Source organism: Ixodes scapularis, unplaced genomic scaffold, assembly GCF_016920785.2.
Source record: "Ixodes scapularis isolate PalLabHiFi unplaced genomic scaffold, ASM1692078v2 PGA_scaffold10__122_contigs__length_95168666, whole genome shotgun sequence".
NCBI lineage: Eukaryota > Metazoa > Arthropoda > Arachnida > Ixodida > Ixodidae > Ixodes > Ixodes scapularis.
Window position 1 is genome coordinate 73,048,916 of NW_024609836.1, and position 15,307 is coordinate 73,064,222.

At 45.0% G+C, this 15,307-nt stretch overlaps 1 protein-coding gene across 1 annotated transcript in view; it reads right to left on the reverse strand.

Annotated features, from left to right (window-relative positions):
• LOC115328556 (venom metalloproteinase antarease-like TtrivMP_A) overlaps nucleotides 1-14,221 on the reverse strand; it is a 28,662-nt gene extending 14,441 nt beyond the window's left edge. Inside the window, exons 1-4 of the mRNA XM_040211736.1 lie at nucleotides 14,176-14,221; nucleotides 8,568-8,728; nucleotides 7,045-7,137; nucleotides 3,663-3,783 (exon numbers count right to left, since the gene is read on the reverse strand). Coding sequence (XP_040067670.1) covers nucleotides 3,663-3,783; nucleotides 7,045-7,137; nucleotides 8,568-8,728; nucleotides 14,176-14,221 — 421 coding nt within the window. The remainder of the gene's footprint in view (nucleotides 1-3,662; nucleotides 3,784-7,044; nucleotides 7,138-8,567; nucleotides 8,729-14,175) is intronic.
• Nucleotides 14,222-15,307: the final 1,086 nt, after the last annotated feature.

Below are 15,307 nucleotides of genomic sequence, written 5' to 3' on the forward strand. Positions count from 1 at the left end.
ATACTTCTGTCGATATGTTCTGTTAGTTCGCCGAAATCGCCCGCCCTTTCCATCAGTTAATACAAAAAGACACGTTGTTTCAATAATCCAATGATTGTCGGCATGCATTTACCTTCTTGCGGTTAGTTCTGAGAGCTCCGCCAATTTTACGCCACTTTGACCCTTCTGCTACCAAAATTATTTGTATTGATGCAAGCAGCTTTGACCTTGGCGCTGTGTTATTACAAAGATCAAAAGATTGCTCAGGCGAACATGTTATCTCGTATGCAAGCCGGTCTTTGACCAAACCTGAGCGAAACTTTTCGACCACAGAGCGCGAAGCTCTTGCCGTAGTCTGGGTTATAGGCGAATTCTGACCATACCTCTATAGAAAACACTTCGAAGAGGTCACCGATTCCCGCTCTTTGTACTGGCTTGCATCTCTTAAAAACGCCTTGGGTGATGGGCCCTAAAACTTCAGAAGTATAATTTTCATATCGTCTATAAAAGTGGCCCAAAGCGTCAAGACGATGATCCATTTACTGGATGTCCACTTCCCATTGTCACTAGTACAGTTTCGCCTGACAAACAAGGCAGCCTCAATCGCTCCATTTTCCCGCGGGGCTTTGCCTTCCGACCAGCGTACAGATCCGTGGATACATCTGATAATCTCTCATTTGAATGGTACCAATCCGTCCAAAAATAAACGCTTAACTAATAAAATCCAACAGATTTTTTATTATTGACGGGATGTTCTTTAGTCGAAACTATTATCAACAGGGTAGGCGTTGACTTCTTGTCATCCCTGAACATCTACAACAACAAATATTACAGATGACCCCACTGCCGACCATCTCTGATTTCTAAGAACCTACACAAGAGTTTGACATCGGTAATTTTGGCCCAGAATGTATAGGATTATATTCAAGTACGTCAGGAGTTTCCACCGGTGCCAGCGTCGAGAGCGTCCCACGTCGTTTTCTCCGGGAATACTCCAACCCGTAGCATTTACCATTCGACGTTGTGGGAGTTGAGCTCTTCGGACCCCTCCCGGCCTCCACTTCCCAAAACAACGATAGTTGTGGCTATCAGCCATCTAACACGTTACGTCGAAAAAAGCGGCCCCTTCCCAACGCCACAGCACCCGACATTACTGCGTTTCTTCTGAACCAGGTGGTTCTTCGCCGCGGACCTTTACGTAGTGATCGCGGACGGTGGCACTCCCGCGGACATTGCTTGACACCGGGCAATACACGCAAGTCTTTGTGAGAAACACACACAGAAGTAGAAATGTTGAAGCTTGTACGCGGTACTCGAATGCGAATATTTTATGATGTTTTGTGATCATTATATTGGGTGTTTTTATATCACAATAGTACCTGTCAGGCGTTCGAACGCGCATTGCAAAACTCAGTCGTGCCAGAGCTCCCACGATTGAGCTGGAAAGCTTGCTGTCGTCGTAGAGTAAACAAAGGAACCTGGCGCCAATAAGACCGTCCTCGGGGAAGCCCAGAAGTTGATGAATGTCGGAAAAAGTTCCATGCGCGACAGCGGCTTTTTGTGAGTGAGCGAATTCCGCGTAGCAAAGCTTTCAAGCTTGTTGCTTGCTAGACTCACCTCATCGAAACCGCCGCCATCTCCGCGGTAACTTTAGGTAACTTTCGTCGCATTGAGCTGCATTACATTTTTCACCCAGCAGAGTCACTCTCGACCACAAAACATCTATCCATAAGAGTCCTGAGGGCTGTCACTTTTAATGTTTATGCACGAGCTATTTGGCAGGCTTCTCGAAAAGCAGCCAAAAAGTTTCAGTGCCGACAACAGCTTAGAAACGGGGTAAATGTCACTTTTTCTCGTTTTTTCCATGCATTAGCTGGTGTCAAGTGATGGCCGCCAGGTGGTGCCACTCGACACCCAGCACGACAAGCCTCAATCCGCGATCTAGTCTAATACAATGGGGATCAGTGGTTAGAACTTCGAAGACACAGTAGAGACGCAGGAAGCTAGCTTTACGTCTACCCGTTCATCACTCCAGTCAGAGCTCGGTGTTCTGAAGTTCCCGCACGCTCTGGCATCCTCCTCTCCATTACTTTCTGCCAGTGTTGTACGGAACGGCGTTCCAAGGAACGGCGTTCCTGGAACGCGTTCCTTTTAGGAGGAACGAAGGAACGCCGCCGTTCCATTTTGCATCGCTGGAACTGGAACGGGAACGCGTTACATTTTTACTGGAACGGAAAGACTAAAGGCGTTCCTTTTTTTCGTCCAGTGGGGTAATTATTATTTTGCATCGAACAGGGTAATTTTGAAAATACAAAAACCATATCTTTACTAAGTGCGGGATATCGTTACTTTTTCGGCTACTAATCTTGTGGATTATTTTGTGTGGTCCTCGCTTGCTAACAGTTTCGGGTGCGGGAGAGCTGGTGGACATTTATCCGCTTTTGAGTGTCCGAAACCGCGGTACAAAAAGCAAGGCTTTTAGTCGTAGGAAAAGACAAAGAAAGAGGGCTATTTCAAGCTCAGCTACTTTCTTTAGTTCCACGAATCCTCCCAGAAATCTAAGGCCGACTACAGCCACTTCTGAACTTCCATAACGAGACCTACAGTTACAACAAGATCACAGACTGCCAGACATCGAACGCACCCTTGTATCCCGAACATTGTCACTTAAAAGATACACACAAAAAAATAACCATTATTTCTTCTCTTGTCCTCCCCCCCCCCCCCCCCCCCCCCACCTTCAAAATGATCAACAAAGCGAACCTTACAAAAAAGTATTTGTACTTTTTATGACTAACCTCCCAAAAGCCCTACCCTCTCCTCGACTTGCTCGTCATGCGGACAGCAACATCGAGAAGCAACTGTTGTTAAGTTCAAACAAGGGACTTCGCTCAATTGAAACGTGTGAGGTTTCCGTAAAACGCTCGTGCAATGTTGGGTAAAGGTACATTCGGCTCGTCTGAATTGTCCACTACAAACATGAATATGGTTGAAAGCTGAGATTTTTAACTTGAATATATACACAAATGAAACCCTGCTTCCGCTTGATTTCTTCTCCTGTTGCCCTTCCGTAACGACATACAAACTCGTATGTTCACTACTAATGGGATAGATAAAAAAAGCAACTCTGCTTGATTAAACTAAATATAGTAATTAGCAAAATACAAATGTAACGCATATGTAACGATACGTTCCATTTCTTAAACTGTAACGGGAACGAGTTCCATTTTCACAGATGTAACTTGTAACGGGAACGCGTTCCAAAAATCAGAAGCAACGAGGAACGAGCTTTCGTTCCTTTTTTTGAGGAACGTGTACAACACTTCTGCCCGCATAGTCACGCGGACAGCTCGGGAAACGCGGAGCGTGGCGAGCTTCGCGCATATTATTATCGCAGCCAATAAGATTGCTGGATTGAGCCGATAAGGGCGACTCGACCCAATCACGAAGCAGGACGCGTGATAGGCCACGCCCTGGATTTCCTAAGCTGTCGGTGGCCATCCATCCACTAGAATGTGCTCGCGCGAATATTGGGACGACCGCAAAATTTGGTTTTTGTCACATCGTTTTGGAACATCTTGAATATACCAGTATTGCGGTGTATTATCATCTCTCTTCATATCTTGTGCCCACGAACAACGATGGTCTCTAATGTGGCAGCACACCGTGTTCAGTATACAAACCGGAGTAGTCGTCCGGAAGTTTCATGTCGACTTGGTATACCATGTGGGCGATATCGCCATGTTTCGAACGTTTCTCGGCAAGCAACGGTTCAATCCGCAGGTCTCTCGTTAGTATTCCTCTCTGGAGAAAAGGAAAGAGACAGACCAGTGTAAGTGATTATATATAAAAAAAAATAATGTAGCTGGAGGTTAATTTTTGACAATGGCGGTTGATCATTATTGAAATATAGGAGGTTCCAGCGGATCCGACAGAGCAATATGAGCTGGAAACATAGGCGCTTACGCATAGAAAACTTAATCTTTCACCGGATATGCATTGAGTAGGCCAGGTTTACCATGTGAAATTTCAAGGCGAAGTTATTTCTCTGTAAAAAAATGAGACCAACAAACTTGCCAAAATCAACGTCGACGGCTTTCGCAGTGGACAGAGTTATGCGGCCCAATTTCCCGTTAGGCACAGCGAGCACATGACGCACGTTGTTGTCTTTCTCAACACACGTTCTCAACCACCTTCTCAACATACGTTGAGAAGGTGTTCATATTTACGACGCAGCACGGTGATGAGCGCACTGCAGTTGATGGCAGGAGCCTTCCTGCGACATTAGGCCAAAGGGCGTCGTTCTGTGAACTATTGGATCCGCACTAAACAATTTTTTGTGACAACATGCACGAACACAATGAGGATTTCACAATAGACCACGAACTGGAGCGAGAGCGAAGAACATCTCTTCGTCAAACATGGCAAATCCAAAGCAGAGACCTTTGATATGTTTCAGCAGCCTTTGTCAAAAAGCAGTGAATTGTGTGAGTGTTTTGAGCGGCACTTGCTCTTCAAAAATGGCAGAACATCTCTGGAAGGCAAAGAGAGTTCGAAGAAGGTCGGGGGGGGGGGGGGGGGGGGGCGGTCCTACCTCTTCCCCTCATTCTAAAGTTCACCCTGTCGACTGTATAACATGCCACGACATCACTAAACAGTATTACTCGCGTTTGATACGTTTAGGCGCTATCAACATGTCTGCAAGCTACGGCTCATGCCACTTCTAATACGTGGCTTTCACTGACGTCACACCAGGGGCCCTAAACTCGTCAAACACAAAGTTGGAGCCGAAAGTTCACGGAGCGCGCTGATTGGACGTCTGCGAAAAAAAAAACGCAAAGTCATCGTCGTGATAGGCCAATCGGTGCGCTCCGTCCACTTCGGCCCCAACTTTGTGTTTGACGAGTTTAGAGGCCCAGCTGTCATTGTGGTGACCTTGCCGCCGTGGGCGTACTTTCTGCGGCGTACATTTCGCATAACAGAACTTGTTAAAAGAGCGGTTGACTTTGGTCAATTCTGAAATTGTAAACCCTCTCAATGAGTGCAATAATTGTTACCCAGACTGGGCTGAGACGACGGTTGCTAGCAAAGAAAAAGATCTGTTTAAGAGGTCTATTAAGGAAACAATTAGGATTACGAGCCCCGGAAATTGTAATAAGAGGCACCCTTTGACATTGGATGAGGAGACACGAACGTTCTTGTTTCTCTAGTCTATTTTCTTTGTCCAGCTAGATGATTTCTTCTAATTTTCTTTTTTAGTTTTGTTTATCACTAAATTATTCCAAACCGTTGTTTGGGAGCTAAGGCTTGTTTTGGACGATGAGACACCGCCATTTTTGCGGGTCTAGTGTTGATGGTTCACCGGATGCTTAAGACTGCAGGCGTGCACGTGTCTTTTTGTTTGAGACCTTCAGATGTGGATCCTGCCGATGACACGGAGTTGTGCTAGTGATATGTGAAGAGAAGCTAGAAGGGAGAGTGGGTCAAATTAAATCATTGCTGTGCTGGTTCTGAGACGGTGTTGTTCTTGTCCTTGTTAGCTTCTTGTCTCTGGGTTTTTCTATTGTGACAACCTGTTCTTCTTGACAAGATCAAGTAAGATTGACCACCAGCATGGTGTGAAGATATCATGTGCCAGTCATGTATATCCCTGACATTATCTCAAAATGTACCCAAAGCAATGCTATTAGAGTGCTTATCGTAGTCAAGCCTACGCAGGCGATGTTGTACGACGGTACAGGAACGTGGCAAGAATAAGCGGCATTCCCACTTTATTGATTTCCATACTGCTCCTTTCACTTAATCAAGAATGCCGACAAGTTATTGCATTTGTATGGAAACCACGGTGCTTACCCCATGAACATACGTGTTTTAATTGCTGCGTTTCAACGAGGAGCAAAAGGGGCAGCTAAAGGTGGCTCTAATTTAAAGCGAGCCGAAAGCTTTGTTTGGGAAAAGGACTAAACGGAGCTGTGGAAATCGGTGTTGGAGTGTTACTTTGGCGGAGTATAATTTATTGCTATAAAGAAGTCGCAAGCAAAGTACACTACAGGGTTTCAGCGCATCGGTCTATATTTATAGCTGTATCCAGGGAGCACACCAGAGAAACGACTGGTCACAAGCTTGGCAACCCTAGGGGCCTATCTGTGGCCTTATACGGTTTTACTCAAAGGCGTTAATAAGTGTCGGGGCACTTTTCTTTGGTGTTTCTATGAATTCTCTCTGGCTCGCCACATTAGTCTTAAAGTGCCAGACTTGAGCACACCATGATCCGAAGAACCAACACTAAAGCCTAAATTTGCCACTTGTTCGGCAATTTATATCCAAAGTTGCTACGTGAAAACCGAACAACCGGAAGTAAAGCCTAACTCTGGCACTTGCTTGCCGATTTAGTCCCAGAAGTGTCGGATGACAGCCGAACTGCGTCGCAGTGAAGCCTAACACTGACACTTGTTTGGCGTTTTAGGACCAGGATACACAGCTCCTGTCCGAAAAAGGTAAATTTTGGCTCTTCTTTGGCTTCTACGGGTTTTTTACTACCATAAATTCAAAGACGAAAACAAAATTTACACTCAAAGAACAGTGCTCGCTCGGTGAATTTGTCTCAGTTTCAGCTGTCCGCAGTACGCACAGCAATAGTAATGACTTTCTAAATATAGTAATCGCTGTAGTCACTTGTAAGCAATGCCGAGAGCAGGTTGTCTGCTTCTTGCACAGGATGTACGGTGACGTCAGAACGACGTCGAGCTCTGATTGGCTTTGATTGAAAGGACAGTGTGTAGGCCTTTATGCTAAATGCCTTGAGGTCTGCCCACCGATTTTTCAATCAGCCAATAAGAGCTCGGGGTTTTGACATCATCGCCACTCCTAGTGCAAAGAGCAGACGAACTTGCGCTCCGCTTTGGTATTGTTTTGATCTGATGAATTCTGCTGCTCCTTGGGAAATCCTTTGTTGTCGTTTGATTTGGGTATCCTTTACTCCCGACGCTCGTACAAGAACTTCAGTTACCGACAAGTCAGGTCATTAGCGAGTAATCTTATGAGCTCTTAGAGGAAATATATTACCACTTGAACATCGCGTCCTCTCCTCTCCACCAGCAGCGAAGAAGCGTGTTCCGAATCGTGGTAGAGATTTCTTTCAAGCTCGGTGCCATTTACCTGTCTCGGAGAAACCACAAGACACGTTAGCATATACAAGACTAGGTTACAAATAAATGTGATTTTGAGTAACAAGGGTAAGTTTTCAGAAAGTTTGCATGGGGAACGAGGTTTCTGCTGTTGCCGTTGGGTCGGATCTTTCCTGGGTTCAAGTTCCCTCCCTTCCTGTTCCGAGGTGGAGGAGAACCGTACGGTGTGCTTCTGCATTATGATATTTGCCCGTTGAACTCTAAAGACCCTAACTTTGCAGCCGTGCTGTTCTGGCTAAACTACTTCTCCGGAGCTCTGAACGAGACCTTCTGCTGTATGAACATTCACAGTATAGGCATCTTTTTTCGTTATTTTTTTGTTAGATATAACGAATTTCGCCATGAGCCTTTCAAAATTTTCGCCGATTCCATATGATTACTTTATGATTGGCGAGAAATGTGTAGATTTTTATACATGAACTAAGACAAGAAAATTAGATGGGTTACACGGCAGAGCTTGTCCAGTAAATAGGTTGTTCAAAACACTCATATTAACAAGAAGAAAACTGCAAACAGAACAGGATATTAGAAAGTATACTTCATCAGAACAGTGATTCAAACGCATGCTGATAGTGGTCTGAATAACGAGTCAGGTTATCAGAACTCATAATCACCCACAGCTGAAGAAACGCGGGCGTGACTTACTATGTTAATTCACGTTTCTTGGTTCGTGATTGGTTCTTTGGGGTCCTCATCGGCTAGTGCCGCCATCTGATTGGCTTCGCCCTGCGTTTCTTAGGCTGGCAGCGACAATATAGGAAGCTTCTTAAGGTCGGGGAATTTTCTTGTGAGCGAAGCGTGCCCCGCAACCCTTAAAGGCTGTCTCTAAATACCTCTTAAAATAGTGGCCAAAATCGAATAGCACTGTGCCAATTCTTCCGTTTATTTTAGAAAGACAGACACCAACACTATTATGTAACGTTTTGCAGTGCGAGAAAACGAGGGACAATACCACCACCACAATCCAATAGAAATCCCCCCTTTTTTTTAATGGCTGCAGCTATTTTCTTTTTTTGCTCTCCAGTTTTATTTATGCCATTGAATCACCCCTGAAGCAACTCCGTGTTTTCTTACTGTTTGAAGTATTTCCGACCCCACTCTCAGGTTTTTACCTTTATGTTCAAGCTATACAAGCTCAGTTGAAATCTATACATTTTAAAATTAATTGAGTCTGCTTTAAATGTTCTTCAGCATCGCTGGTTGTTGATCGCACTATCAATAAAAATATGAATGTTGCCGACTGATATCGCACTATTATCTGAGACATACAATTTGATCCTGTTTTAAGAGGCTCCTGTTCAGAGAGGTAAAAGCACTGCAGACTTCTGCTTGGGCGCCTAATCTCTATATGCTGTTGCTAAGTATCGTACGTTTCTATAACAAACAAATTGGCACACGTACCAGTGAGTTGATTACCTTCCCTTCAACGTGTTCGGCGAGGTATATGTGCGGGGAAAATATCGAACTTTTTTTTAAGTTGAGAGTAAGGTTATCTCTCACGTGCAGGGTGAATTGTCCGCCATCTTCTCTTGGCTCTAGCAATCGTGGATACACGACGGTTTCTGAAATAAAAAAAACTGTTCACTATAGCAAATGTAGACGAGGTCACTTCGCGATTACCTGCTACTAGGAGTGTTCGCTTTTTTTTTTTTTTGGGGGGGGGGGGGAAGGGGGAAGGCGAATATTTGGTTTTTATTTGGGAATTTCGGCTTTTTGAAACAGCCCGAGAAAGCCAAGGAACAGCCGAGCTTGACCTTCTCTAGCCAGAGTCTATGTATCTCAGCCCTAATTGACCAAACAAGTGACAGGGTTAGGCTGAAATGCTGGTAGTGTGGCTGTCATATCTGGCATCTTAGAGCCTAAATCGCCAAACAAGTCCCAGATTTAGTCTTTACCGTTGGTTCTTTGGTTCATACGGAACACCCTTGGCTCACTTAATTGAGTCTGGTACCTTGAAAATTATGCGGCGCGCCAGATAAAAGTCGCACAAACGCCAATGTAAATTACTTTGTCGCTGACTATACCTCCCTGGAGCAAGGCCGTATTATAAGCCCAAGCTAGACCCAAGCTATTTTTCAATGTTGGGTCAAGTTAGGCGTTTCTCTGGCGTGCTATACCTGCTTTAGTACAAAGGCTGGTTACAAAGTAATACCACAAACTTTTAAAAATTCAAAATCAAAAATGAAAGCCGGTTGCAACTCTCTGAAACACCAAATTAGAGCGCAGCTCCTGAGGAGGAGGAGGGAAGAAAACTGAGGGGAGCGTATACCCCTCCTCACGTCCTCATCCTGCCTGCTACTCCCCCTCCGAGCGGCGTCGCCGTCGCCGTCGGCGTAACGGTGAGGTCGTGTGACCTTCGTGACCTCACGGGGGTTACGTGACCGCACAGGGGTCACGTGACCTCGCGGGGTCACATGACGTCACCGGTGTCACGTGACCTCACGGGGGTCACGCGACGTCACCGGCGTCATGTGACCTCATGGGTTCACGTGACGTCACCGGGGTCATGTGACCTCACGGGGTCACGTGACTCACCGAAGTCACGTGACCTCACGGTTCCGCCGACGCCGCTGAAGACACAAACGGGCACCTAAGAGCTGCGCTCTAAAATAAAAGATGTTTGCAATTCCCTAAAATGCCGAATTAGAGTGCAGTTCTTGAGGAGCAGGAGGGGAGCGTACGGAGAGGAGGGTAGGCTTCTGCTCCTTTGTCCCATCTCCTCCTCCTCCTTCCTTCTCCTCCTCCCTTCTCCTCATTCTCCCCTCATCCTCCCTTCCTCCTCCCACCCCCCTCCCCCTCCTTCTCTGCTCCTTCGTGAAATCACTCGCGAAGGCCTCGTAAAGGTCGTGACCTTCGTCGTGACCATCACGAGTGACCATTAGGTCACTCGTGACCCTCGTGACGCCACACGTGACGTCACGTGTGACGCCATTTCCCATAATGCAACGCGCAGTTACGCTGACGGCGACGGCGAGGGCGACGCTGCTCAAGCAGGAAACGGGCGCCTAAGAGCTGCGCTCTAAAAAAACCCAACAGGCATTGAACTTCCCGGCTTGAGCGGCGTCGGCGTCGCCGTCGGCGTCGGCGTAACCAAGGTCATCCCAAGGTCACGTGGCCCCCAAGGACATCCCAAGGTCACGTGACCCCCAAGGTCACGTGACCCCCAGAGGCCACGTGACCTCTCCCCCAGGGTCACGCCCAAAGTCACGTGACCCCCCTGAAGTCACGTGACCCCCCGAGGTCACGTGACACCCCAGGTCACGTGACCACCCCCAGGGTCACGTGACCCCCCGCCGAGGTCACGTGACCTCCCCGATGACGTCATCGTCACTGATGACGTCACCGGCATCCGCATCGTCATCGTCATCATCAATGATGACGTCATCAGTGACGTCACTGATGACGTCATCAGTGATGATGACGATGACGATGCGGATGCCGGTGACGTCATCAGTGACGTCACTGATGACGTCATCAGTGATGATGACGATGACGATGCGGATGCCGGTGAGGTCATCAGTGACGTCACTGATGACGTCATCAGTGATGATGACGATGACGATGCGGATGCCGGTGACGTCATCAGTGACGATGACATCATCGGGGAGGTCACGTGACCTCGGCGGGGGGTCACGTGACCCTGGGGGTGGTCACGTGACCTGGGGGTGTCACGTGACTTCGGGGGCATCCGCATCGTCATCGTCATCATCACAGATGACGTCATCAGTGACGTCCCTGATGACGTCACCGACATCCGCATCGTCATCGTCATCATCGCTGATGACGTCATCGGAGTCCACATCGTCATCGTCACTGATGACATCATCGGCATCGTCACGTGACCCCCCCAAGGTCACGTGACCCCCCCAGGTCACTTCACCCCCCCAGTACCCTTCCCTCCTCCTCCTCAAGAGCTGCGCTCTAATTCGGTGTTACAGGGAATTGTAAACGGCTTTCACTTTTTTTCCTGTTTCAAAGTAGTTAGTGTCTTTTACATCCAATAAAGGTTTTGCAACGTTTCAAAAACGATTTGAAAACAGGAGGAAGACCGTTTTACGACATCACTTTTAGCATTACGTTTGTGACTCTTGCCACTTCATTGCCTGGGCAACTTCGTTTCCGCGCAGTTGTTTTTTCAGTGGTTGGAATGCCGAGAAATTACGTGGTGATTGCCTGGTCTATACACAGGGCGTACAGTCGCGAACGATATTGAAAAGCCCCAGATGACTACGTGATTTACAGGGTCTGTCGCGGTATTTATCAGAAGAAAGCTCTACCATTATGGAGGCTCCAGCGTTTGTTTAATTTCTTTTGTCGTCACTCCCCACTTGACAAGCTGTTGCTGAGTTAATGCTGATTTCGTCGTATAAAGTAGCGTCCCGCGAACAAAAAAAAAAAAAAAGAAAAAAGGAAAGGCAAAATCATGCGTGGCTCAATTAACCGGGTCGACAAGTCGAGTGATCAGTTTCTGGGTGTTTGACAATAATTTCGCAAAATAAACAAGCATAAGCGTTTTTTTTTTTTTTTAGTTTTATTTAACCTAGCACTGCTAGTATCGGTGTTGACCCAGCAATACTCTTTGAGAGGAACCGTGTTTTTCGGTCCGGGTAAATAAACTATGCACCGCAGAAAGCTCAAACTCCGTGAGAATGCGACGTCAGCGGTGGCGATAGAACGCGAAAGTTTGAGAACATAACGTCACATGGATCAAAAGATAATTAAGAAAACAAAAATTCTCTATGCGCCGATGGCCACCAAGCCTAATATAATCAAAACAAGATCTGACATTATGGCATTGTAGAAATCAAGATTTTTTTTTCCCGCGGCATCTATGCATTGATGAAGCGTTGGCGCATATGTGTCGAGCGAGGTAGTGACTAGGTTGAAAAGTGATCCAGGGCTTTTCATATATATGCTATCACGTAAATAATAAAAAAAAAAATACATTGCGGTTACTTTTTGACTTTGCCTCGTACATTGCGCCAGGTGTACTTACTACTTTACTTGAAGTAGATAACCTCTCACTTACCTTGTACCTTACTTCAAGTACTTTTTAGATGTACTTTACCAAACGCTGCGTATTTCATTTCAATCAGATTATTTTAGTTATATTGTCACGGGTGGTGACCAATAAACAAGAAATAAACAGGAAGAAATAAAGGTTTAATGTGGCGAACTTGTGCCAAAAATAAATAAAAGGGTACAAAAGATAATAACAGAGCGTCGCGGGCGTCGAAGTCGGCGTAGCAGCACAGTCGAACGCTGGGACGAAACTGACTCCTGCTTGCCAGGCGGAGCCGCTTTTGTACACGCGTTGGCTTCTGGAGCATTCGATGTAGAAGGTTCGACGCGGAGAACATTCTAACCTCGAATCAGCTAGACGGTTCTCGAATTCACCAGAACATCACATTACAGTGTAAACAAAAATGCGTAGCCGCGGCCAGGAACCGAACCCTGGCCATTCGTGCGGGAGGCACGCGCGATAAGCGTTAGGCTACGGCCGCGCTGCCTACTTGGCGCGCGGCAATATCACTGTAAAGGCCCGTTCACACTCTTGCGACCGAGTACGACTGAGAGAGACGAGATCTCTTACAAATTCTTAAATGTTTCTAGAATGAGGGGACACACTGACATTGTGGCGCCATCTATGCGGTGACCCTAGAACTGCATTTCACAAAAGCGAAGGTTTTGCGGGATTTCCGAGGTCAAATGTGCGTAATACCCATAGAAAGGCTCGTTTATAACATTGACAAAAGTTTTTCGAGCCAAAAAAGAAAGGATATTGCGCGAGAAATAAACAAAAATATGCCGGACCGCCGCGTTTACACTGCTTCCCAATAGATGGCGCCAGTGTGTTCTCTGGTTTAAGAAGTTTTAAGGAACCCAGGTTTAAGAGGTCGCAAGCAGTCGCAAGAGTGTGAACGGGCCTTTACTAGAAAAAAAGGGACTTCTTATCACTACGTGCGTTTTAAACATGGTAGATTGATTGATAAATCAGATCACTCATAACAATGCAAAACAAAAATTACTGTAAATGTAAAGTTTAGATTAATTAACAACTTTATGTTAATCTGATTCCAGCGGAACAAAAGCAGCTTGATTTTTTTTAGTTCGTAAAAACCTGTATTTGCTTTATTTGTAGCGTTCGGTCTTGATTGCAGTAAGGTATCACTTTTCTAATTTTCGTGTCTTTATTTTGCTTTTTGATATTCTTGCGATAGGACAACGTGTTTTGAACGAAGTGAAGGGTAGAAATCGAGGCCAACACTACGATTTGCTGAGAAGGGGACCTCCTTTTGCTCGTCTTCATCCTCATATAAATGTTTCTTGCTTGATGCTTTTTTATGTAAATCCGACCAAACGCACGTAGAAAGCATCAAATAATATAAAAACTGGCAATAGAAAAGTATTTCCGGAATTATATTTTGAGGGAAAGTTTTGATTTAAATCATTGGAGTAAAACTGGTCCCATTTAAATAACGATCAAAATAATACTGATTCCTATTCTCCACCCGGGTGAGTATTAATTGTAACACAGCATAACTTAAGCTTGATGTTTCATCTAGAAGCTGACAAGTATTTTTTTTTCTACCCTAGGTAGCAAAATAAATCGGTCGTTTTCTTTTCAGTTTTCGTTTTATAATGAATACTGCATCGTGAGAAATACTACTTGTTCTGGCGAGGGTATAGCTTACCGTTATGTTTTCGTATAATAAAATATTAATAAAACAAAAACAAAAGCTCTAGTGTTTTCTAGTCTAAGAAAATTTACTCAAAACATAGCACGACGTTTTTTCGACTGGAGGAAGTCTGAAAATTGTTCATGACAGTTTAAGATTGGCCTGCACATCGCTTGAGAGATCATGTGGTTTGGCCAGACACTGCTACATTTCGATGTCAAATGAAGTTATCAGTACAAAGCAGAAAGTTTTAAGATAATACCCAAGACCGAAATACAAGCGCGAATTGTTTCAAAAAAGAAGTTGCGTCCTCATTCTACTTTACTTACTGCCCAAAGAGATCTGGATGCAAAGGGACACAACCAGGACGTTCATGATTTGTTGCTGAGAACCCAAAAAGTTGCGACGGAACAACGCCAACGTGTTTTTAAATACTATTCGAATGTTCCTTTCGCATTTTTGTTTTTGCTTTAACCAGAATCCTGGCGATTGGATGTAATTTAAAGGTTATACGTGTGTGCTGAATGATATTTTTACTTCCGTATTTCCAGCAAAAAATAACAAAATAAAATTGGTGTAAGTGACTTTCCATTATCTATACACACACACACAGATTCACGCAAACGTATGGTCGACACGAAGCATAGAACTTTCTATTCACTTCTTGAAATATAATTTTAGTGAATGCACAGAGGTTCGCATTGCACAATAACACAACTGAGATGCGCGGGACGCACACTGACTGACAAGATGCCCTTTAACATTAACTGAACAACTGGTTATCCTTTACTTGCGTCGAGCGCGTTGGAGGTAAAGTTAAAAGCTAGAAAGAATAACACATGCTTCATGTTTTATTCTTTCTGGTATTTGATGGTTATTCTTGTCTGGAGATCTATACGTTACGTCTGGAAAAATGGCCCCACGTTTATAAAAAAAAAAAACCAAAAAACTACGAACTTATCCGCTAAGAGTCTGATGAAGAGACCAGCATCGTTCTCTTCCTGAAAGAAAGCCAAACAATTTTCTGACTGCTTCATTGTTGTGCACACGTAGCTGTGCGTCATGAATTTGTATCACGAGTCAGAGTAAAGACGCTCTTTATTTAAATAAAAGAAGTGTAGATAGAAACGGGGTTGGTGTTTCTGGGGTGCTTCGCTGCAAGCTACGTTGAAATGCAACAGCAATGCAACAGCATTTCTTTACTTCCGATGAAGACCATATTCCTCCGGTTAAATTTCCATAAACACCATAGCGGGGAACAAAGCAGCAAATGTCCGTACACTTTCATTGAATAAAGAGGAGTCATGCTCAGCCACACTTGCGCAGTACTCATTACAAGTAATCAAATTACTTGTAACTCGATTACTTTTTGAGGTAATTTTGTAATTATTTAATAAAATTTTAGGAAGTAATGGCAAGCGTACTCTGGTTACTTTTTGGAAGTACTAAAATTAGTTGTAA